Raw genomic sequence first — 27135 nt, forward strand, 5'->3', positions numbered from 1 at the left:
AACTCTGTCATTGCCAAAATGGAGATTCAACAGTTGCTTCACTGTATTGCAATATGCGGAGGATCGTGAATGAAAATTGTTATCCACATATCCGAGCTGTTGCAGTGCTGAAATGAGCTGGTTGTGCAAAAGAGATTCATACCGTGTCCCATTGACAGTACAGGTTACATAGACCCGAAGGACCTATCTCCTCAAAAAAGGGCCAATGATAAACGCTGCCATAAACCCCCACCACACATTGGAGAATGAAAAGGCAATGGTCGCATTTGGAATGGGTACTTTAGACATGCCTGTCAGCATGGTTTGTAAAATTTTCCGAAACATTCTGCAATGCTATTCATACAAAACTATGCGTATTCAAGAGTTGTTTCCTGTGGACCTGCCAATATGAGAAAATTTTGCCCTGCAATTTTTTACTCAGATGGAAGTGGATTATGCATGAAGCCTATTTCCATCTCCAAGGTATAAGTCAATACATATAATTGCAGGATATAAGCAAGAAAGAATTTCTTGCTTATATCTTGCTTATTTCTTGCAATTATATGTATTGACTTATACCTTGGAGATGGAAATAGGCTTCATGCATAATCCACTTCCATTTGAGTAAAAAATTGCAGGGCAAAATTTTCTCATATTGGCAGGTCCACAGGAAACAACTCTTGAATACGCATAGTTTTGTATGAATAGCATTGCAGAATGTTTCGGAAAATTTTACAAACCATGCGGACAGGCATGTCTAAAGTTCGGAAAATTCCCTCAGCACTGCACATTCTCAAAGCACCGCTTGACACTTCCTGCAATGCTGTAGCCACTTGCTCCACTGCACAGACGTCGAAGCAATTGCTTTCCTCCCACTGCCACATTACACGTCAAACGAACCCATCTCTTCAAATTTAGCAATCATCTTCTTTAGACCGTTTGCAGACATCGGACCAGAGCCACTTCTAATACCCTTTAATGTCTGGAATTTCTTTAATACAGATTCCACACAACCACCTTTCTTGTGAAAAAGTTGCAAAAGCAGAGCCCGATCTTTCAATAACAACATTAGGACGACCTTCTCGGATGCAGAGAATAATAGGAAATGCATTTTCCTGCCTTTTATCCCAATAGCAATGTGTGGTGCGCATGTCATATCTTTTATTTGCATCTTATGACGAGTACAACTCCATCTATTGGTCAATTTTGAATTTTTTTCTTTTGCCAGACAAAATACCATTGCTTCATGTATATTCAGGTGAAATATCAGGTAATTCTGATCAGTGGTTCTTTTTTTTACAGCCTTTTCAAAAACTAACTTTAATAATAATCACCCTGTGTATATAAACTGAAGAGCCAAAAAAACTGGTACAGGCATGTGTATGCAAATAAAGAGATATGGAACCAATCAGAGTATGACGCTGTGGTCGGCAACGCCTATATAACATAACAAGTGTGTCTGGCATAGTTGTTAGATCGGTTACTGCTGCTACAATGGCAGGTTATCGAGATTTAAGTGAGTTTGAAAGTGGTGTTATAGTCGGCGCACGAGAGATGGGACATAGCATCTCCGAGGTAGCGATGAAATTTGGATTTTCACGTACGACCATTTCACGAGTGTACCGTGAATATCGGGAATCCTGTAAAAAATTAAATCTACGACATCGCTGCGGCCAGAAAAGGATCATGCAGGAACGGGACCAACGACGACTGACGAGAATCATTAAACAGACGTGCAAATTGCTGCAGATTTCAATGCTGAGCCATCAACAAGTGTCAGCGTGCAAACCATTCAACAAAACATCATCGATATGGGCTTTCGGAGCCGAAGGCCCACTCATGTACCCTTGATGACTGCACGACACAAAGCTTTACGTCTCGCCTGGGCTCGACAACACCGACATTGGACTGTTGAGGACTGGAAACACGTTGCCTGGTCTGACGAGTCTCGGTTCCAATTGCTTCGAGCTGATGGACATGTACGGGTATGGAGACGACCTCATGAATCCATGGACCCTACATGTCAACAGGGGACTGTTCAAGCTGGTTGAACAGTTCCCTTCATTTGCAGAGGCTCTGTTATGGTATGGGGCATGTGCAGTTGGCATGATATGGCCCTGATACGTCTAGATACGACTCTGACAGGTACGTAAGCATCCTGTCTGATCACCTGCACCCATTCATGTCCATTGTGCATTCCGAAGGACTTGGACAATTTCAGCAGGACAATGCGACACCCCACACGTCCAGAATTGCTACAAAGTGAACTCTTCTGACTTTAGACACTTCCGCTGGCCACCCAAATCCCCAGACATGAACATTATTGAACATATCTGGGATGCCTTGCAACGTGCTGTTCAGAAAAGATCTCCACCCCCTCTTACTCCTACGGATTTATGGACAGCCCTGCAGGATTCATGGTGTCAATTACCTCCAGCACTACTTCAGACATTAGTCGAATCCATGCCACGTCGTGTTGCGGCACTTCTGCGTGCTCGCGGGGGCCCTACACGATATCAGGCAGCTGTAACAGTTTTTTTTGGCTCTTCAGTGTATATATGTTACAGTTAATGTGATAAATTAGTTATTATACATGTTAACTGGTAATTATGTGTACACACCAATCGTCTTGGTAAGTTTGATCAATTTAACACTTTTACCAGCGAAAATGCATAATAATCAAGTGTCGTTGGTAAATTTGATAAATATAAAAAAAAAATCCAAACGATTCTAGTATGGGTGATGAATATAGTCGGACCTCAATATAAAGATATAATATATGTATGAATTATCATGTATAGTATATCATATAGTAGCAGGCTATAGAATTGGAAAATAAAAAGTCTGCTAAAAGAAATCTGTTCTAAATAGTACTTTATTTCTCCTAAATATATTAAGAAGAATGTGTGATACACCACCAAAAGGTGGAAAAAAGCTATAACAAATAGAACTACAATCAAACGTTCAGCGCTTCAGGAGATTTTTCGCCGATCTATGTATCACAGCGGGGGGGGGGGGGGGGGGGGGCTCTTTGTTGTCTAATTGTTTGATTAGTGGTCTCAAACCAGCGGACCGCCAATGATTTTTTACACATATGTACTATGTGTAAAAAACATGGTAAAAAACTACTTGGTAAATATGATAAATCATATTGTACATATGATTTATCATATTTACCAATAACGCGATGGTTGGGTATTATGCATAATCTGCAGTAAAAGTGAAAATTTTTTTAGTTCTTATTACAACTTGAGGACTGGATTCATGTCAAGGACAAGAACATGATACAACCGCCAAGATTATGTTTATCATGTTGACAACAAACAATGGAAAAGGGGTCACTCACCAAAATCCAACAACTTCGTCATGTTCAATAGAATCACCTCGAAGAACAGCCTTGCTACATTTTTTGTCAGTGGATTTCTGTTCTAATAGAGGATCCATCAGCTTGCGATTGTATACCATACCCAATGGAGTAGATTCCCAATCGATATCTAGCATACACAAGAAATTACATCATTATGATTTTAAAAAAAAACTATAAAATGAATAAATATTTCTTCTCTCTCTCTTTTTTTGCATGTAGATTGTCCACAAAAATAAAGATACAACCATGTATAAGGAGAAAGGTAATATTTTACTCTTTACAACATATGTTGGCAACACATGCTTTGACCACAATTATCCTCCCCCCCCCCCCCCCCCGCGGCTATTTGTACGGTTCTAGTAGCAAATTGTTCGGGTTCAGAGGGTTTGAGTTTGACCTCCCCACCAGCGACACAGTGGTGGTCGGCTGAAGTTGGTTCATTGTGGCTAGAAACCTTGAAGAGCAAATATGAGCCGATCTCCCCCATTAAGTGTCGCCACACAGCACAACAAATCTACAACAGTAAAAAATATTCAATCATTACATTTCACTTCTCAAATATAGATGTCAGCACTGAAAATCAGACATAACACACTCAGACTGTTAGGTGTACACACACACACTTTGTTTCAGCCTCTGCCACGAGGTGTTAAGCAGGACAACTCGGCCTGGCAGTTTTACAACAAATATGTGAGCTGTTGATCGCATGAGTGGTGTGAGTAAAAAAAATATGCTTTCGAGATAATTAATCTTTTATGAGAAGTTCCGTAAATTTTGAGTTATTGAATGCAATACAATTTTTTTTCCACAGTCAACTCAGTATTGAGCATGTCTAACTGTATGAGCAGATTTCAGTGGCACCCATTCAGAATTAGCTGAAATTATTTTGGCCATCATTTTCAGTGGTGACTTACGTCAGTTTTTTTTCAGAAAACATTTCCTGTGAATACTTACACCATTTGTGCATAACTTACGAGGCCTTTGCATGTAATGAAATTTCATTTTTTGTCACTCTCGTTAAAAAATCATAAAGGAATAAGGTTTAAATAAAGTTGCTTTTTTTAGTTTCATTATATTTATTTTTTAAATCTGCATCATAAAGAGGAGAAAGTCTTCAATCGATCGGGAAGGTCTGGGCTACTTCTGCAATTGGGCTTTCTTCCTTATTGAGTCATTACCAGTCAGGAAATCAAATACCTCATTCCAGGGTATGAAAAAAATTATGATATAAAAAAAAAAGAATCAGATTTTTTTTGATTAAAATTAACCAACTGCTTAATAATTAAAAAAATATCTTGTTCATCATTTAGAAAACATATTTTCACACCGCCCAACTACTTTTTTCCCCCAATTGCTCAAATTCAGCATTAATGAATAAACTACAAACAAACTACAAGCAAAAAATACGAACACCAAAAATCTGTGTTCATGTAAAATGAAAGGTTGTCGAGCCCAAATTAACTTCATGGATTAACATTTTTTTTAAAAATACAGAAAAGTGCTTTTATTCATGAGACCCATTACAGTGAATGAGTGGTGGCAACTCAGTATCACACATATGGTGCAGACATCTCGATTCATTCGATGCACAACCAAAGGGCCATTCAGCATCAACTAAATAAAACAAATTCTATTGACAAGTTTGTTTCTTGCACAATTAATGGATGTGTTTCCGACTTGCATGATGTTCCTTTATATGTTACACATTTTTATTCTTTCACAGATTCAATTAAATTTGGTAAAAAAAGAGCGAACTCAAAATTTTAATACGAAAAGTAAAGTCAAAAGCCCAATGATATTTATGTTGGTACAACATCTATTATTATTTTGAATCAGCAACTAGGGCATAGAGTTCAAGGGCTTTATACAAAAAGTTATTCTTAATTAATCAGGGGGAACCCTAGCGCCACATTGAATGCATTGAAAATACTTAGTGCAGTTTAGCTAATTGTTCTTAGTTCAACTCCCTATTTTTTTTCTGCAATTTTTTTTGCATGCGCAAAATCTAGAAATAGAGAAGTTGTCTTTCTGCACTGTATTTAGGGATTAAGTTCAAGTATCAGAGTCGTGCAGTGGTAAAGATGCTCGTCTTCCACTATGAAGGTTACCATCAACGTCCATGGGTTTGAATCAAGGCATAGAACATCAGAAGCAAGTTCTTTACCTACCGAGCCTAGGGGGACCACCGATGGATGGAGCCTCCATTTCCCACCCAACTCTACTGGTTGGAAATTGCCGTATGGCGATATATGACCAGAGTTGGTATGCAGTAAAGTAGTATCAGAGTTGCCAACTGCTACGGATTGTCCATAGTTTCTACGGTCGGCCTGAGGAGAAATTTCCAATACTACAGAAATCGGTTTAAAAAAATCACTCCACCGTCACCATAGTGGTGGTCGGCTGAAGTTGGTTTTCTGTGGTTCCCAACTTTGAGGCTCACATTCGTGCAAATTTCTCTGTTAAAAACATCACCACAGAGAGCAACAGGCCTACAACAATACAATTATTCAACCATTACACTTCACTCATAGTTGGAAAAATTGATGGCAGATGGAAGCACTACACACAATAAGCATTACACAGAAACAAACTTCACGTCAGATTCACTACACATACATTCCAACATGTACCAATTAGCTTGTTCCGCAGAGGAATATGGACAAGGTGCATGTAGGTTTACAAAATATTGGGTCCGACTTTCTTGCAATGTTTTACTTATTTTTTTTTAAATTGAATCAATTTTTACCATAACGATGAATTCGTTAATTCATATACTTAAGTGAAAGAGTTAGAGAGAAGACAAGCTCGAAGCAGATCTCTTATGTCTGTGCACGGTAGATGATCTGTAAAGCCACATCTAAAACCCACCGTTCTACTTGGGGCCCAAGCAAAAATCCAGTTTTCCGTTGAAACCGTCCCATTCTGTGGGCTAAAAACAGGTTTTTGTTTTAAACTTCAAGGCGCAAATGCGAGCCGATCTCCCCGTTAAAAAGTCTCGCCACAGAGAGCAACAGTCCTACAAACAGTACAAATATTCAGTCACTACACATCACTCACTTCACTTCTGAGGTATAGATGGCAGCACTGAAAAATCATACACAACACTAGATACGCACTCAGACTGTTAGGTACACGCACTTACACTTCCGGCACAACTCACTAGGTAGTAAATTGCCTATGGCAATAGACCTGAGTTGTGCTCGGTTTGAAAAAAAAAAAAAAGTTTTTGTGTGGTTCAGCACTTTGGGTCAGGACCCGGCTTCATTTTCATAGTGCATGGTCGAGCTCGCGGAACTTGTGTCTGAAAAAATGTTTCGTCATAGGTGCCCTAGGAGCTCTGATACGAAGAAAACTGGGATGGGAAAGGGGGTTTAGGGTTGCTAGATATCTGTATATACACTATCTACCAATAAGTATTTGGACACCTGTGATAGAAAATAAAAACTAACTTTATTCAAAATCAATAGTTGGTAGAGCCTCCACGAGAGGCAATTACAGCGTGAACCCTCCGGGACATACTTTCCACAAGTCCTTGTGTGACGGCTAGTGGTATTTTCTTCCACTCGGCTTGGAGAAGACATGTCAGTTCCTTCACCGATTTTGGATGGGTAGGGTACCCCTTAATTAAGGGATCCAACTCGTCCCAGAGGTTCTCGATAGGGTTCAGGTCTGGGCTCTGGGCAGGCCAGTCCATTCGATGAACCCCATTGGCACCATACCAAGCCTTGGTTAACCTCGCAGTATGACAGCTGGCATTGTCGTCCTGGAAGTAATAGGGGTCCACCCCGTAAAACTGCCACAACGTAGGAAGCACATTGTCATCCAAAATAGTGCAGTAGGCATCGGCGTTGAGCTTACCATGAATGGGGACCAAGGGCCCCAGTCCATACCAGGAGAAACACCCCCAGACCATAATTCCACCTCCGCCGAACTTGACTGTTGGCACAATGCATTCTGGCAGGAGACGTTCTTCAGGCAGACGCCAGACCCAGACCCTGCCATCCGAACGGTAGAGGGTGAACCTTGATTCGTCGCTCTAAAGAACCTGTTTCCACTGATCTATGGTCCAATTTCGATGTGCTTTGCACCACATTTACCGAGCAACGCGGTTGGACTTTGTGATCAAAGGCTTATGGGCAGCATCACAACCATGAAAACCAATCAGATGTGCTTCCTTATGGATGGTATTCATTGAAACAATACTCCCGGATGCCTGTTGAAACTCCTCGCGGATGAGGGCCATCGGTTGGGTGCGGTTCTTCCGAATTTCTCTGGACAGCACCCGTCTGTCTCTATCTCCCAGTTTCGTTGGTCTGCCGACTCAGGGCAAATTCCGACAATCACAGCTCACCTTCCACTTCTTAATCACATAGGCCACTGTCGATTTTGGGTACTTCAGCTCGCTAGATATGTCCCTTAAGGATCGGTCATTTTTGTGATACCCGATAATTATACCTTTCTCAAAATCAGAGAGCTCCGAACTGCGCGGCATCTTGCATGCGACTAATGCAGATGTTGTTTCCTACATGATATACTGTATACAGCCCACAAGAAGTATGCAGGTTGAAATTACATTGAATATTCATGAAATTATTCAGTGACTCTGCGACCTCGGAAGGTTGCTTCGGGAGTGGGGGGGGGGGGGGCTAACATGGCCTGAGTATTCCAGGTTCCAGTGCCAATGAGCTGCTGTATTCAACCCTAGATTTATAAACATGCATGGGAGATACACTATTCATATAAACATTTGTCTCTCAGACAAACATTATATTGATGATTTTTGTTTTATAGAATACAAGGAGCAATAAAACACACTTTAAATCTGAAAAGCTGTTTATTAACCATTAATTTTCTGAAATGAAAATGACACAATAGTTATTCTGAGCAATTGACACATAATAAACAGCGGTGATCCATACATATGGATTTTTTTACATCGGGCACAACAGAACCTTGTTATTCAATGTTTTTTATAATAGCAGAAGGCATACATTTTTTTCTGAGATTCACAGGGTTGTGTTTGATCAGCCGAAGAAGTTTCACCACGAACTTCTGAAATTTTTCCCTGTTTCCGCAATTTGCACCCGCTCTATAATCCCAACACTATTCATAAACATTTGTCTGTGGGACGACCTACTCACTGTAACTCCATTAGCATAAGTGCACTATGATATGCGACAGGCACAATACTAATTATTGAACGATCTACGAAGGTACTTAGAAGTTCATCTTTCTATCTCTTTCAATTAAAATATATATATATAGAATTTTTGAGTGATTGTTTTTTATTGTACTATGATTATGTTGTCTTGGGGGTACCATACCCCCATGGCAAAACTGAACATTCATCACTACTGACAAGCTTTAAGCCAATGTTGGCATGTCTGCACAGTCTATAGTTACCCCAAAGATCTTCTATACTTCTTTTAATCACAAACTTTAGCACATATCAATAACATGCCTACCATACCAGGTTGCTTTTACTTCAATATCACTGAAGTTATGTAAAGAAAAAACAATTTAAATTTTGTGATTTAAATCAAGCTGATTCAAATTGGTGTACTGTCTCATTCAATCCAAGTTTTTAGAGCAATAAAGAAGGGAGAGGGGTATAAAAGAAAGCTCCATGCACCATCATGTGTTCATTGGAAACACATCATAATAAATGCATCAATCAATTATGCAAGAAACAATCTTGTCAATAGAATGTTTTTCATTTATTTGATGCTGAATGACCCTTTGGTTAAACATCGGAGTGAATCAAGAAATCTGCACCATATGTGATTTACAGAGTTGCTACCAGGCATTCACTTTAAGGAATGGGGGAACTCTCGTGAATAAAACCACTTTCTTATACAAGAAAAAATGTTAATCCATGATGTTAATTTGGGCTCAATGAACTTTCATGTTACAAAATCACAGATTCTTGATGTTAATATTTTTTGCTTGTAGTTCGTTTGTAGTTTATTCATTAATGATAAATTAAATTTGAGAGATTAGGTGAAAATAATAAGTAGGTGATATGAAAATATGTATTCTTAATAATTAACAAGATTTAATAAGCAGTCATTTAATTTAAATTTAAAAATTCTATTTTTTTATTTAATAAAAAAAAATTTCATAGAGTTTTCTGGGGCAGTTACAAAAGATAAGTACAGTAGATATAGCAAGGCAATGTTAATAGTTGGGTGCTGTTAGAAAGGGGAAAAAATAATGGTCCTTTTTGAAAATAATCCTGATACTGTAGGAGTAACAAGAGTTCCATTGTTATAGTGACATATATGTTCCAAGTTATGTATATTACATATAGTCAGTAGGTGGTGTCATCTACCTTTTACATAAACAATGGATCTCCCACTTGTTATAAAAATAAAAATACATAGTTTTTAATTTTAAATAAATCTAGCAATCTTATCATAAATGCTTTTGTGTTAAAAATATGATACACAAGATGAATAATTTATTTCCTTTTTTTTTCTTCCCATTAAAAATTAATTTATGTAAAGAGAAAATTAAATAATTATAATGGTCTTACCATCTTCAGCTATTTGGATGGTACTTTTGTTCCAGAATTCGTAATCAGTGGAGAAAGCTAAATGGAATAAGAGAGACAGAGAATCGATTGATGTCCTTTCATCACGGAATTAGAAAATGCAGTACTAATCGAATCTAAATACATAGCAATTACATGCACAGTTGGACCTGCTTATAATGAAGAGCTTGTTTTCAGCAAAAATGCTTGTTAAATCTGGTAACCCACTAAATCTGTTTTTAAGCGAAAAAAAAGAAATTTTGGAAATTAAAAGTACTTATAGCGAGTATATACAAGATCACAGTGAAACCTTGCCATAACGATAAATCTCTCTACAAAAATATTTTTTTCAAATCATTTGGAATTGTCTATAGTCTAATGTTAAGCTCCTTTCGATACAATGTATTTGCTATAACAATATTTTTTTAGAAGATTTTGAAAAATTACTACAATATTTTTTATATTTCACTTAAAATCAATTTCAATACATTTTCAAACTCCTCTCTTTGACAGGAATTAAAGAGAGGATATGATTCTCTCTTAATAGAGAATCTCAATAATTTCCAGTTTTTGATCTATTGAGGGTGTCTAACAGCATTGTTTGTACTATCTTTTACAAGTGTTTTGAAATTTTAAAAGTGCTTTATATAAAATTTTAAAGCGTTAATGAAATTGCAGTGAAGATACTTTCTGTGTAGTAAACTACTTTACACAGAGGGATAAATACTTTATCAGAGACACTTTATGGCATATGGTATACAATCAGAGTAACTCTTATCGTAAATTGTAAGAAATTAAGTAATTTGTAAATATTTATAATACAATCTATCTTTGTATAAGAAGGCCCCCACCATTTTTGGGACAAAATTTTGATTCCTTATACACATTAAAATATGGTAAGTTAGCAAAGTTTGGTGTCAAAATCGACATAATATTACCTCTCCTAACATTCTTCTCACTTATATCAGTCTTTACACGCTTCTTAGGAGGAGGGTCTTCATTCTCTTCCTCATTAGCAAGACCCATTCCTGTATGGATGCCCACCACTACTGTTAACAGAACTTTCTTGACATCACTTAGAGCTTCAATTTTATCCATAATCCTACGAGAAAATCACCAAACGTGACCAGTTTTATAGGGCTATTTTTTGTATAAAAAAGTTGAAAAAAAATAAAACATAGAACAACACTTATTGTGCATGTTATATACATGTTAAATTAAACTTTTTTATTGAATCAAATGTTTTTCAGTAAAATCATTCCAATTGATAGAGATAAAAGCCCTCAATTTCCTGTCCATCGGTCGAGTAACTGTGAAACTGAAGGAAATTGATCAAGAAGTAAAATGAGGGCCTTTTTTTTTCACATTACATTTGTCTCCAGTATAAATAGGTAATTGCAAAAGTGGCTTCATGTAGAGATGTAAAATTCTCGAGAATAATCTTTCGGAGAATATTCTCTGCTAGGACTATTATAAATAACTTCATAATATTCTTATAAGTTCTTGATGAGAATATTCTCTTATTTATAATATATAGTTACATATAATATCCTTGAGAACATTCTCTGGAAGGACTACTTTCATAAATTACTGGGGAATATTCTTATAGAAAATAATAAGAATTATTCTGGAAGTTATTAATAATAGTCCTTCCAGAGAATATTCTTCAATTACCGAAATCTTTCCAGAGAGTATTATCAGAAATATATCTAATAACGTGTATCATAATAAATAATCTTGATAAATAACTTGAGAATAACAATAATTATTTTTGTATAATTATTTTTGATAGGAATATTCTCTAGTAATATACAATAGTAGTCCTTTGAGAGAATATTCTCTGTCCCTGTCTTTCTTCCCGTCAAGAAGACGGGTATATTGAAGTTTGTACACCACAATATTAAAGTTTGAAAGCAAGAAAATTAAACCAACAGGGCTGAATTACACAACTTTTAAAGAAATGTTAGTGATACAGAATTTAAGTGTATGTGAATTGAAGAAACAACAGTTCTGTATCTTAGAATGAAGGTGATTATATAAGAATAGTTTCCTTTATCAATCAACTTTGATTTAATTTCTTTTGTTTTGAACTTATTTCTGAAAATTTATCTAATTTTAAAATATTTTTTTAAGGTTTTGATCTAAAGGTTTGTAAAATCTTTATAACCAAACTTTTAAAACCTGTCATCATGAGCTGGAGAATATTCTGAGAATATTCAAACTAAAAGTAGTCATTGGGGGTGATCATACCAAAAATTGTTTTGCTGTAAATGTTTCATACAACGAAAACTGGTTTTTATTTCACAATGTAAACAAAAATAGTAAAAAAATTTTAATTATTTAAAAGAAAAATGAATATTCTTGATTATTCTCCAAGTTTTACATCCAGGAGAATATTCTCCGAATATTTTCGTTCTCCAAGAATATTATCGCCTTACATCTCTAGCTCCATGTGCACATGGATTATAACAGCTACTACTACCCGAATAGGTCATTATTTTGAACAGAGTATGGAAATGTTTGTAGACAATGGTGGGGGTACACTTTTTGACCTTGTACATAGTCTTGCAGGTTGATAATAACAACTTATGATGGGAAAAAATGGATCTGGTTCAATTTCAGCTTCAAAATGTGTGAAAATAAACTTTTGACAAAAACCTGATATCATAAACCGAAGTTGCGATAACTAAAAACGAATTTTCCCCCCATGTTATGATATTGGCCTATTCTGTATTATGTAAAATTGACAACAATACCTAAATGATAACATTATCTGTGATTCTAGTTAGTGCATAATGCATATGTATGAGTAAACATGGTAAACTTTCATTAAACCAGTTTATTAATTGATTTGATTGTTCTTTGCAAAAAAGTAACAAACAATAAAAAATGATAGCATTATCCCTGTTTCTAATTCCAACAATAAGTGATGTGCTCTTGACTGAACACATTTAGTCTCAAATTTTGATATACTCACTCTGGAAGAAGAAGCGCTGAATACTTGGTTGGATACCTCATACATGCAGCCATCAACCGTATCCAGCTCAAACACGGTCTTTCATTCATAGGCACATCTTGTAAGTCTGTGCGATAAATCATTTCTGCAAAGCAATAGAATTTTTTTCCCATAAAATAAATGTCAGCTCATTAAATTCACATTTATTTCTGATCAAATAATACTTAAAAAAAAAATTATACCTAACAAGGGAAACATTACCAATAGTCTAAAAAAAAGATAGGGTTACTTTCTTTCTTTTCTTTCAAAGAGAGCAAAACTCAGGTCTAACACTATCTCTGGGCGATTTACTACCCAGTGAATTGTGCCGGAAGTGTAACTGTGTGTGTACCTAACAGTCTGAGTGCATATGTAATGTTGTGTTTAATTTTTCAGTGCTGCCATCTATATTTCAGAAGGGAAATGAGTGATGTGTTATGATTGAATTACATTTGTACTGCTTGCAGGTCTGTCGCTCTCTGTGGCGAGACTTTTTAAAGGGGAGATCAGCTCGCATTCGTGCCTCAAAGTTGGGAACCACAGAAATCAACTTCAGCCGACGACCACTATGGTGACGGTGGGGTTCGAACCCGGGTCCTCGCCATGCGAGTCTGTCACTATGAAAATAGGGTTACTGCATATTCTTATTTAAGGGGACTGGGGTTGGGTTTTTACTGGGACAGTGGCAAGAAATAGAGAAAAAACCAGGCAAAAAAATTTGTAAAAACGGAAAAAATGAAAATAACATTTCATTATGGATGCTATGCAATTATCGATCATCAGAACTACAATTTTAATGGATACAGTTTTTACTATTTACTTTTCATATGAATATTATTGAAAATGAACAAAACTGTTTAAGCATGTTTTTTATCAAGCTGTTCCTCAGCAACAATGACAGGAAAAAAAAGCTACATGCCGAAAATACATTTGTTTTTCATCTTTTTATTCTCAGATGACCTTTTTTGCATAACACATTGAACTAGATAATGTTTCATATGAAGTGTTGAGTTTAAAATTTTGGTAGTCATGATTATCAACTTCAGTAGCAGAATAAAGATTGTATATATTACAAAAGAACCAGAATGTAAGGTTTATGATTGTGTTTCTCTATTATGTGCTTTCATCCTGGCGGCAACAGCTTTGTTACCTTGCCTTTGGACAAATTTCAAACATTTTCTGGAGATTTTGTCATCTCTTTTGCAATCCTTGGAAATAGTCAACATTATCTGATGTTAAAATGGCAAGCTATCATAATATTTGCTTTAAATTTAAGAGCTTCCAAACAATAAAAATTTTGACACAAATCTTAACATAAAGGTTGAAAATTAAAATACAGGGAGGTTAGCCAATGATGGTGATTAATACTTTGGAATGCAACTATGTAGCACTAACTTCACTGACCCTTATCGAAACTAATGAAGCAAGCAGAAATTTTCCAAGCATTGACTTCTGTGATACAACTCCAAAAACTAGTCCTTCTTTCTACATCCCCGTTATATCAGTGGGTTTAAAAAGGTTTCCTGTAAGATGTGTTTTAGAAGAAAATATAAATTATAGGATGAAGATATTAGCAGTTGTGACATAGAGCGTGGGTTTTTATTCACACTGTGTTTGACCAAGGCGGTACTTAGGTACATGCAAGATAGAAAATACTGCTCTGTATTCACTGCACTACTGTGTTATCATTCATGCTGTTGAGTTGTTTTATTAAGAAAAAATCATGCGTTATATTAAGAACTTGTTTAAAAGCAACTTGCTTGGAAAATATGGTTTTCATTCATATCTATTTCCAACCCTTTTGTCTGATCTAAAGGAAAACAGCTGATTCCAGAGGTAAAAAAATCTAGTTTTAAATACTTCACCTTTGTATAGTAAGTTAAAATTCTTTGAACTTGTTTCATAAGAGTAAAAGTTCTCTTCAATTTCAAATTCTTAAAATTTTTGTCATTGTAGTTTTTTCCATGGTTTTTATTGGAAAAACTGCTAGTTCAAACTACTAAACACCATGGTTTTTCCCACTTTGACAAAACTTTGCCAACCTTGATGAGGTTGGAAATTTTTAATGCCATTTGAAGGATCTTCTTACATTTTTTTACAATAAAATTCTTTTGTCCTCCTTTTCAAGTTATTGGAATTATTTTTCAGCAATCAGCAACTGTTGATCAAGATCCTTATTGTCCTTGCTAACCAGGGTTGGTAAAAAAACCGGTTTTTTTGAAAAAAACCAAAAAACCGGGTTTTTTTGGTTTAAACCAGGTTTTTTTGGTTTAAACCGGTTTTTTTGTTTTAAATAGTATTAACATTAAAAACAATGAAATTTCTGAAAAATCATTCAAACTTGTAATAATTAACTAAAATAAAATGTTTATTAATGCAATTAACACTATTCCCATGCTAATTAATCAATAAATATTTATTACATTTTAACAAAAACCATTTTGCCATTTAATTATTTTTTGCTTAACTCAATGGATTACTGTGTGTTTGAAAATTCTTTTAATGTTATTATTAATCATATAATGTATAAAGGTTTTTCTCCAGTTACTTTCAGTATACTTAATTACAAAGCTATTTTGCAAAAAGTAATAAAAATTAAGTGAATATAATGTATTTAATGAAGCATAAATAATGCAGATTAATTAACGATGATTTACGATATACAGGGTGATTATAACTAAGGTTCTGATTTCAAAATACTGTAAAAAAAGAGCGATTGTCAGAATGACTTGAAAATTGACATGAATATTCCTGAAAAAATTCAATTTTATTTGATAAAAGGGAAAAAATACTTTAAAATGTAAAATTAATGACATCATCCAACATGTGGGAAATTTACTTGCAGAATGGAAACGATAGCCAGTCATGGGAAAATTATAACTTAATTATAGCATTGCACGAGTCCATAATTCACGGAAACATCACAAAAAAAATTAAGTAATTGAACAAATAACTACAACTTACTCAAAAAATTTTAAATATGTTGTCAACCGCGTGTTCTGGCTATGAGGCTGAAAGCACAAATATTCTTGTTCAACAGCAGAATCGGAGTATGCCATGGTCATAATGCGGATGTGCCTGCAATTCAGCTTTATTAAACCAAACGCGTCCCCTTTCCCCCGTTCATATTCCTGAGGAATGAGGAACTTCTAACATATAGGGAATGTGCTGGAGATTGCAATTCAAAGTTTGCAATCTGACCACTGTTTATTACACCCACAGCCAGAAGTTGCAAGGGTTAAGGTACATCCTGTCAAAATGGGTCTTCAGCAGCTGCTTTGCTGGTATTGCAATGTGCATCTTGATAGAAGTTCTATCCACACACTGATGCTGTGGAAGTGCTGAAATGATGTGGTTGCACAAAATAGATTATACTGCTGGCCAAGTACAGCATCATCTACTTGCACATTTTGCACTTTTTTCTTTTGCGAAAGAAACTTCCATTGCTTCAGGAGTATCCATGCAAATTTTCAAGTCATTCGGATCAGTACTTATTGTATAGTTTTGGAATCAAAACTTAAATTATAATCACCCTGTATATAGCTGATTATTTTTCATAAATCTGTTACTACTATACAGTAGAACCTTGATTAACTGGGCTTAACAGTGTGTGTGTGAAAGTATAAAAAAACAACAACTATTGAATATTAAGACTGGGAGATACACAGTAGGAGATGTGCTACTTCTTATGGGAAAGAAAATGAAAATGTATGTGAGGTAATGTAACTACTAGTACACTAGTCTTTGTCCTTTAAGGACAGTGGGTGTCTTTATTGGATTATAGGACCACCTGGCCCTAGCATGATGGTGTCACTACTGTAGCTGCTTCTTTGTGAAGGGAAAAAGAAACCCTGTGAGATAATAGACCACTACATTTAGATGTGTGATGCAATCCTTATTCATGAATTTGCTAAAGATAGAGCATCAGAATGTAGCCAAAAGTTAGAAAATGTTGTAAGAATGAGAAGTTTTGGCTTTTATATATAACTTTAAATGACTAAGATACTTCATATGAAAAATATATATATATTCTGGCCACTTTTATGAGACTTTTTGAAAAAAACCACTTATAAAATCTTATGTCATTTAAAGATATACCGTCAGAATGTACCCCAAGGATATAAAATAAGGTAAAAATGAAACATTTTGGCTAATAATGAACAAATATGATATTTTTCAGGGAAAAAAATGATATTTAGGCCACTTTTATCTGATTTTTTGAAAAAAACCAAAGTGGTTTTTTTAAAAAAACCAGTTGGTTAAAACCAAGGTTTAAACCATGGTTTAAACCAACGTGGTTTAAACCAAACAACCCTGTTGCTAACATTGACATGAAGCCTTTCAAAGAATTTCAAGGTTTATCGTGGGCAGTACCCCCTGGTCGGCATAATCATAGTCAAATAAAATGTACAAATTGAAACATGGTTCGTACTCTTCCAACGAAAAAAATTCAAGGACTATTCAAGCATTTTTCAAGGTAAAACTTAAAAATTCAAGGACCTTTTTTTACAAACGCATATTTTTCACATGAATAGGCACATATTTAATTTTGATTAAAACTTTCAGAGATTACATTTCTACCTACTTTATTTCACATCATCCGTAATGAATAAAGGAGGCCACATACACATATATATCATACAAAACATATGACACATTGAATAACACAGTTTGTGCCTGTCAATTTCCTCATTGAAACGTAGTTTAGTCTCTAAATATTGCAATTAATTTTCTTTTAAAGACTAAAAAAAAAGAATTTTTTGTTCTTTTGCTCATTAACTCTGAATTTATTTATTTTATTAATGCTGAAAAAATTTCTTTTGTTAATGCTGGAATAATTTCTTTCATTACTTTTAGAATAATTGCTTTCATCAATTCTGGATTTGTTTCTTTCGCTAATGATGAAATTCTTTCTTTCATTAATGCTGAATTCTTTTATTGATTCTAAAATTATTTCATTAATGCTGGAATTATTGCTTTATTAATTTTGGAATTATCTCTTTTATCAATGCTGAAATTGCCTTTCATTAATTCTGGAATTATCTCTCATTAATTTTGAAATTATCTTTCATTAATTCTGTAATTTGTTCTTTCATTAATTCTGTAATTTTTTCTTTAATTAATTCTGGAACTATCTCTTTCATTAGTTCTGGAACCCTCTTTCATTAATTTTGGAATTATCTCTCATTAATTTTGGAATCATATCGATACAGAAATTATTTCTTTCATTTTTTGTTTTAAACTCCTTTAAACAACTATGGATGCCATTAGAAAATAATGGAGATGCACCGACATTCAACGCGTCACGTGATCTTCCAAGGAATGATGTAGACCACTGACGTCATACTAGCGCTGGTACTAGAGGGCGCAGGGGCAACTGCCCTGGGTGGCAATTTTTAGGTGAACACTGTTATAAAATTATCGAATTCCGAATTGGTGGGGCGGGAAGACAATACAAAAATCCTAGTTATGGCCCTTCATCATACTTCCTCAAGTAATATAAGCTCAATGGATTTCAGAGCTGATTCACCCATTGAAGCACAGCTTGCATCATTTGGGGGCATTTTTGTCTGGCACACTCAACAACCAATCTTGATAGAAGGGCTTTTTCAGCCACAAGTAATTAAAAGTACACACACTTGCTACTCATTTTTTGTTTTCTTTCTTTAAAGCGCTTCACATCACTACATCGCTCACAGCATGAGCAGAGATACGGGGGGGGGGGGGGGGCAGCGTGAAAGGTGAAGTTGACTGATCTAATGTATACCAGGTGTACAAATATGAAATGCGGATTTCAGAAAACAGATGGTGCACCAATGCAGTTTGTGCTATAAAGATTTGACAATGCGCCATCTTGTTGTGTCATTAACAAGTGTCAGATGCGCACGAGTGATAAATTGGAAAAGTGGGTGCATAGTGTTGTATTGTTGTGTTCAATATGTCGAAAGTTATACTGGACAAAGAGCATTCGCGGACAGCATTAATTTTTTTATTTTCATTTGAAGAAAACTGCTGCTGAATCATACCGATTACTTCGAGAAGCTTATGGTGAACATGCTCAATCGCAAGATACGTGTGAATGATGGTTTCTGTGTTTCAAAAGTGCCGACTTTGATGTTGCAGACAAGGAACATGGAAAACCGCCAAAAAAAAAGATGATGTGCAATTGGAAGCATTGTTGGACGAAGATGATACTACACAGACACAAAAACAACTCGCAGAGCAATTGGGCGTTAGTCAACAAGCTGTTTCCAATCGCAATGCCCCATGACAATGTGAATGCTTCTTGACAATGTTCAATGGTCAATGTGCAATGCTCCATCACATACGGCAAAAGCGAATAGCGGCACGTTGGAAGCACTCAGCTGGAAGTTCTACCCTATGCGGCTTACTCACCAGACTTGGCTCCTTCCGATCACTACTTGTTTGCATTGATGGGTGCTTTGGTTCGTACAAAGATGTGAAAAAATAGCTTGATGAATTGTTCGCAGCAAAAGGGGAAAATTTTTACTGGCGTGATATTCACAAATTTCAGGAAAGATGGGGGAAATGTATAACAAGCAATGGGGCATACTTTGAATAAAGCACTTTTTATCATTCTTCCGAATTTAACATGTTTTTTAAAAAAAAAAAATCTGCATTTCATACTTGTACACCTGGTATATGCATATACGAATTGATATCATCATAATCGTGCCCAGACTTCCAAGTCAATCTCCGCCTATGGTTGACAGTAATCAGAGGAAGCTTCGCTCAATTACGGACCGAAAGGCTGAAATTATTTCGGCAAAAATTATGGAACCTTTTTTATCTAAGATATTGATTTCTCAAGTCGTCCAAAAAACAAATACCTAGTACAAAAGTTTAATGACTTTCAACGACTCCAAATACGCCTACATACGATCACAGGGTACCTACTACCATAAAGCCGGGTTTTCCTAGAAGTGGGTTGTTGCAATACCTTCTAGAGCAGAAGGACTTCTACTCTAGAAGGAGGTATTGGTTGTAGGGGGGCCAGAGCGTGCCGACTGAGCTGAAGAAAAAAAACAACGATTGGAAGTTCATTTTAAACTCTAGCTTTTATTCCATAAAAGTTGCAAGGAAAAAAAACAAGATAATTTACGATCATAAAAAAAATAAATAAAACGGCTGACAAATAACAACCGGCAATCTCAGGGAGAAAAAAAACAATTTAGACATACACGCGGGAAAAAAAACCAGCCTACAGTATAAAGCCGAGCTCCCGTGAGGGTGAGAGCATGCCCCTAAAAGCAGAATGTTTTGCATTGTTCTGCGACGAGCCATCGGCTGACTGGAAATGTTCTGCCGCTTTGGAGAGTATAACAAGAACACACATAAGTAGAGCCCGGATTATATACTTTGGCCTTTTTTAGTATTAATGCATATAAATGCATAAAATCAAAGAATTTTCTGTATAAGTGCATATTTTTGAAGGTTTATTTAAGCTCACTCATTTTTTTAAATAATTTTTCAAATAAATATAGTTCATAATTTTTTCATAACATCGGTTTCTTTTCCCGCAGGTGAAATTTAGTGAATTAATACATATTTATAAAGTATTTTATGAATGCTAACTGTTTTATTGTAAGGCTATTCCTAGAGGTACGTCAAAGTGTTAAATTTTTTTTAGAAATGGTGGCGAAATTCTTTTGTTACTGGTATTTTCGTTATTGAGCAGCTACTACAAACTAAAAATTAAAAAACGCCTGAATAAAACATATGTAGAAGTTATTTGCATATGCGGTATATATATATATATATATATGTGTGTATTTTATAACGGGATATTTTTTGCAAATGAATAAATATACACTAAGAAATAGAAAAAATGCCTTCAAAAACACATCTGTTTTTTTATTGCATGGTGATTTTTTCAATGCATATTTTCTCATTTTTTGCAAATACTCCGGACTTTTTGACTTTTTAAAGATTTCTAGTGCTATTCTGGGGTGTTTAATGCATATTTTGGCATTTAAAGTGCACATTTTGTATTTTAAGTGCTTATTTTTGAATTTTAAGCGCTTATTTTTGCATTTTAAGTGCATATTTTTGCATTTTTAAGTGCATATTTTTAGAGCATATTTTGCCACTTTTTTAGTGCATATAATCCGGGCTCTACACATAAGTAAGAAAAGCATAAGGTGATCATATGACCTATAATTTTACATTACTTTTCCGGTATTTTTCTTTACCATTTGTTGCCACACTTTTCAATGATGCGTCCTTGAATTTGTGATATTTACTGGACATATTTATCATGTCAAACTTTTTTTTCGTGAAATCATTCTAATTGGCTGAGATTTGAAGCCCTCAATTTCCTCCACCATCAGCAATTTTTAACAATAAGCTGGAATTTTTGCCAACAATGTGCAATATCCAGCAATTTTCCAGCTTATAGATCAGCATTTTCTGTAATTTTTGCTATAAAATATGGGGAAAGATATGATGATTGAATTATTTACCAGCTATCCTACAATCAAACACATACAAAAAAAAAACCACAACTACATGCTTTTAACGTGGCCAGGCAGTCCTGTTTGTTAACATTCATAAATTAGGGTGGCTTTGATCATTGTCCATGCACGGTACCACACTGAATCGGCCATGGTCCAGGTATTGTGATTTTAGGGAAAACCCTTTTCATATAAGGGGAGGGTTGTTTAAAAAAAATTAAATAAAAACAGAAACAGTGGCAACAGAAAACAACATATTCAATTGTTTCTCAAGAGAAAGATTTCTTCTCTATTTCTGTTTCTCTTTTCTTCATTTTTTTTTAAAGTTTTAACTCTTTTATACTCATAATATGACAGGAATACTTGAAAACTGGCAATAAAAATTCATAATCCAGAAGACCTGTAAACATTCTGAAATCCGTAAAGTTTACAGCTCTCAGACATGTCAACATTGGCTTAAAGCTTGTCAGTAGTGATGAATGTTCAGCTTTGCTATGGGGGGGGGGGGGGGGGAAGGCCCCCCACAAGGGGTGGGCTGATAAGGCTCCAGCCCTGGGGCCCGGGATGATTTTCACAATTTTTTTGCTTTCTCACGCTATAAATTCATCATAAAGGGGCCCGTGAAAGTTTAGTCGGGGGCCCCCGCGAAAGACCCAGCCTAGGGGCCCTACTCCAGGATGTGGGGGCAGGTACCCCCCTAGGACAGCATAATCATAGTACAATAAAAAATAATTACTCAAAAATTTAATTTAAAAAAATTTTAATTGGAAGTTCATTAAATATAGCACCTCATTGCTGTACTGGAACCTAGAAGGCTGAGGCCACATGAGCCCCCCCCCCCCCCCCCCACAAAGCAACTTTTAAAGCTCACAGTCCCTCTTAATGATTCATGAATATTTAATGCAATTCAAACCTGCATACGTCTGTGTGGGTCATATTTACGGTCGTCTAGCAACCCTAGACCCCATTCTCCATCCATGTTTTCTTCGTATCAGAGCTCCAATGGCTTTTACAACTAAACATTCTTTCCGACACTGCAAGCTCGACCATGCAATATGCAAATGAAACCGGGTCCGGACCTGCCACGCTGAACTACTCAAAAACCTGTTTTTAGCCCAAAACATTGGCGGTTTTGACGGAAAACAGGTTTTTGCATGTCTGGGCATCGAGCAGAGCGGGGGTTTAGACATGGCTTTACAGATTGCCTTTCACGCACAGACAGAGCAGATCAGCTCAGAGTTTGTCTTCACTCAAACTCTCTCACATGCATATATGAATTCATCTTTATGGTAAAAATTGATGCAATTAAAAAAAATAAAAATAAATAAAACACTGCAAGAAATTCAAAAACCCGTTTTTTTAAAATTAGATTTCCGTAGTACTCAAAGTGTTTCGTGCAGCTGCCCGTAGAAACTACGAACGATCTGTAACAGTTGGCAACTATGCAGCTCTGTATCTTTTGAGTTTGTTAAAGACAGATTTCTATCTCGCAGAACATCCATCTTTGACAGGTTTCACTGTAATACAGCTGACGATCGTTTTCACGAACACATACAGACATTAAAAATTAGTTCATAAAGTTGAAAGTTTGTAAATGAGAGTGATGTTTAGAGGAATAGTACATTGTTTGGCACTGAGAAATCAGTTCGTGAAAAAGTGTGGTTTTTGAGTTAAAGGTTCATAAAATTTAGTGTCAACTATAGTAAAGTATACTTAGAAGAAAAAGAAAGGTTACTTGTATCTATAAGAAGACGACACCATCCCGTAATGATATGCCTGGATGTTTCGTCCGGTTGATCTTGGTGAATGAACAATGCTTCAAGAAACTCTTGCATTAGATTTTGTTTATTCAACATCATGATCATGGGCATCCATAAATCAGTCAAGCGCTCAGGCAATGGACTCCTACCATCGACAACAAAATCTAAACCTGCTGCTTAAGAAAATAAACAAATAGAATATTGGAAGACCAAATTGAGTCAAACATCTTTTTTTTAGACACATGTATGCACTAAAGAAAATGCTAGAAGAGTCAAAAATAAGAGATATATAACTGACCGAAATCTAGAAAACCTGCTAGTTCAAGAGCATCGTGCAGGAATACACCAGGTGCTATCAAGGTCTCGAAAAATGTTTTGCTATGTAATGATACAGAGAAAAAGTAGTTAAATTGTGAATAAAAGATAACAAGGCATATGGTAATTTACTGGCAAACCATTGATCCTAGAAACATACAGGGCATCCATAATTAAAAGACCCTATTTTAATGTAGCCTACAGGCGAAACGAGAAAAGTGTGAAATTCTGTGGAGGACTTCATGAAGTGATGGGAATTTGTGTGTGTTTCAGGGGAGAAAAAATTAGTTGCACATGTTGCCACCAGAGGGGGGTTTCCACTTTGAATATCTGTAGTAAACATGTGAATTTATGTGATGTCACATAGCAAAAGTTATAAAACCTAGAAACATTCATGGAGATCTTGTTTCTCAATGTGTTTGCTGCTTACAATGACGATAAGTTTACAAGAATGTGCTTTCTTGGTCAAATTGTTTGACCAAAACAGAAATTCCGTAGTAACTGCTCCACAGAAATATCGGACTTGGAAGAGGAATGAAATAGGGTCTTTTAATTATGGATGCCCTGTACTTCCAATTAGGAAAAAGTATCCAAATAACATGTTGCATTCAAATATGTAATTCATGTTGCAAGGGGTTGTATAGCCATTAAAATAAAAATTTTAACTTTTCATATGGACACTCTGTGCTCAAGAAACATTTCCAAGTGCAATATTCACTAAAATATTTGAATTCGAAAAATGGGGGAAATTTTGGGAAAAAATAGCATTAAATGCAGGTAAACCGTTTTATATGTACATTTAACACTGGTTTTTTTTTTTCCCAACTTTCTTTTGTTTTTTGAACTTGAATATCTCAGCAAATATTGCACTTAGAAACATGGAATTTTTTAGTTGGCATAAGAAGAGACAGCAACAACTGTTTGTAATTGGTTTTTTAAAACAGTGTCTGCATAAAAACGTTTTTTAAAAATTTTAATATCTGTACAACCCCTTGCAACATGAATGACATATCTGAGTTCTACACATTATTTGGATACTTTTTCTAATTGGAAGTATGCCTCTAGGATCAATGGTTCATCAGTAAAATGCCATAAGCCTTGTTAGCTATGCACCCTGTATATACATACAAGAAATCTTAAAAATCAGCGTTCAATGATAAGACTGGATAGCTAAGTTTATAAACCCTGTCCAAGAAAATGTATGGGGGCATGCCCAAAAATAAAAATCGCCTTACAATAATCTGAGCAACCGCAGTACATGGTACTCCTACTAGGAAAGTATAAAGCCATGCCTCTTAAGCTCATATGCCAAGCGCCATTGTTCGGGAAGGCTATGTTTGGCATCCATGAATATATTTATTTCGTGGAAGCTGTTAGGTCTGTTCTTTATTTTTGGTCATGGCAGACTTACGTGAACAGTATGTAGCTGTGAATCAGCTGAAGTGTTGCTTCCTGCTTGGGAAAAAAGCTCCAGAAACTGTTGGAATGTCAGAAACAGTTAACCCTGTAAGCCTTATGGGGATGCTGCTATGGGTAAAACTCAAGTGTGTGAATAATTTTTCCATTTCAAATAAGGTGAAATGTTGACTGCGACCAACCATGCTCTGAACATCCTTCAACTTCCGGAATTTCCCAATCCAACTCCCCAGTTTTCTAATGTGAGAAGGTTAGTGGATGAGGAATTCCTTCCTTAAGGTCAGACAGTTAACCAGGCTTTCTACCTATTGGGGGTGTTGAGAAGATTGCACAACAGCATGATGCAGAAAAGACCCATTTGTGAGAGACAGACTGGCTTTTCCCATCATGACACTGCTCTGTTTCACACAGCCCCCACAGCGAGTCAATTGTTACAAGAAACAGTATTATTCCTTTGCCCCACCCAACTCATTCACCAGAGAATGAAAACAGTAATCTACTGTATAATCTATATCTACTTATCTTTTTATACTGTTTTTCCTTTTCTAATTATTATTTTTCTCCCCTTTTTTCTTTTATTTTTTCTTTCCCTTCTTCCCTTTTTTAACGTGTGGTTAGGTTACGACAAGGTTACCAGATTTATCACCAATTCCTCAAATAGCGGTTATCCATATTTGTTGCCAAAAGCTTGTATGTGAAGGGGTTAAATCCCCACCTCAGGGGTCTGTGTGTGTGTCCAGACCTTTTTTATATTATAGAGAGCGAGCCCCCCTGCTTTTTTGTAAAAATATTATATAATTTAGTGAAAAGTAAGCAATTTTATGGGAGGAAAACCAATGTAGTTAATTTGGCACAAAAGCAATGAAATTTTAAATTTATGGTTTCATTAATTTGTACTTTGTGATAGATGTATTTATCATATGCAATTTGTTGAAGGGACTGGAAAACGAACAGATTGCACACTTATATAGTAATTTTTATTCTGTCCTCAAAGGAGGTTATATAGAGATCTTGCTCTACATAACTGAGTGAGGATGCAAATATATCTGCTCATAAATCTGAGACTTTTATTATCCAGACATAGAAAATCTACCCTGCTAATATAAACCCAAATGACATAAAAATAGCTTTCGCAACACATAAAATAATTTACACACATAATGAATAAATGTTTAAAAATAAAAATCAAGATCCTGTGCGAAATAGAATTCATACAATGGGAGCAAAATACAGATAGAAAACTTACTGGTTTTGCAAGACCTGCTCCTCCATCTGATGCAAGGTATCCCTCAATTCATTTTCCTTCTCTTTCATTGTGCCTGGTGTTATATTAGGAGTGAGCATCAGCTGGCCAATCAATAAGTGAACAGATTATACATGTGCTTCGAAATTGATATTATGATTAAGAACCAAAAATTTTAACATCAAAATATATTCAAAATGAATGATATGTATACTTCAGATGAAATTTGTTTTGATTGGACAGTAATCCTTCAATTTAGCCAAAAGATAGGAGTTAAAAGATGTCTATTAAATTTGAAGTCTCTTAAATCTCAATTTTCTTTTCAAACAAAAAAATATTAGACACATTATAATGCAGGTAAATTTTTATTTTACCTTTCTCTGAAAGCACAGTAGGGTCTCAATAATTGAGGTGAATGGGATCAAAAAACTACCTAGGATCACTGAGAACTCAGATAATCCAGAAAACAATAGAAAAACCTTTAAGGCAGAAGGGGGAAGACTCCTTTTACCAGGGGTTCTTAACCTTTTTCAGCTGCGACCCAAAATCAACAAGATCAGCTTTGCGGCCCATGGAGCAATTTATTTTTCGAAATTGGTAAAACCAGTGGTGCAATAAGTGTATTTCTAAAAAGGACCGTAAGTTGGTTTGTACGACTCTTCTAGGAAGCCCCTGCGAATCAAGTATAGGTTGTGACCTAAGGCTCAATAATCCCTGACTAAGTAGATTCGTATAACCTGTCTTGGAAGCCCCTGTGAATCAAGTTTGGGTCGTGACCGATAGCTCAAGAATCCCTGGCTGTAAGTGCTTTGGTGAGACCCATCTCGGAAGATCCAACGAATTAAGTTTGAATCGGGACCCATAACTCAAGAGCCTCTTACTTGATCTAAACGACCCATCTTGGAAGCCTGGTGACCCAAGTTTGGGTTACGATCCATAGATTAAGAATCCCTGCCTTATACAGTAAAACCTGCCTTCAACAGAATCACAAAAGACCAAGATATTTTTCCATTAAACACAGGTTTCCACTCCGCTTAATACAGAGTATATAATT

At 35.7% G+C, this 27135-nt stretch overlaps 1 protein-coding gene across 2 annotated transcripts in view; it reads right to left on the reverse strand.

Moving 5' to 3' along the window:
- Nucleotides 1-27135, reverse strand: part of LOC149077163 (uncharacterized) — a 43665-nt gene that overhangs the window by 997 nt on the left and 15533 nt on the right. Inside the window, exons 6-12 of one of the 2 annotated variants that reach the window (XM_089244896.1) lie at nucleotides 26085-26185; nucleotides 23406-23485; nucleotides 23083-23280; nucleotides 12856-12979; nucleotides 10817-10980; nucleotides 9882-9938; nucleotides 3326-3473 (exon numbers count right to left, since the gene is read on the reverse strand). In XM_089244896.1, the coding sequence (XP_089101022.1) occupies nucleotides 3326-3473; nucleotides 9882-9938; nucleotides 10817-10980; nucleotides 12856-12979; nucleotides 23083-23280; nucleotides 23406-23485; nucleotides 26085-26185 (872 nt within the window). Of the gene's footprint in view, nucleotides 1-3325; nucleotides 3474-9881; nucleotides 9939-10816; nucleotides 10981-12855; nucleotides 12980-23082; nucleotides 23284-23405; nucleotides 23486-26084; nucleotides 26186-27135 lie in introns of both variants that reach the window. The other variant, XM_089244895.1, reaches the window with a different exon arrangement.

The sequence above is a fragment of the Pholcus phalangioides genome, unplaced genomic scaffold (assembly GCF_987345545.1).
Source record: "Pholcus phalangioides strain wild (caught in Gottingen) unplaced genomic scaffold, Ppha-v1.0 ptg000015l_1, whole genome shotgun sequence".
Lineage (NCBI taxonomy): Eukaryota > Metazoa > Arthropoda > Arachnida > Araneae > Pholcidae > Pholcus > Pholcus phalangioides.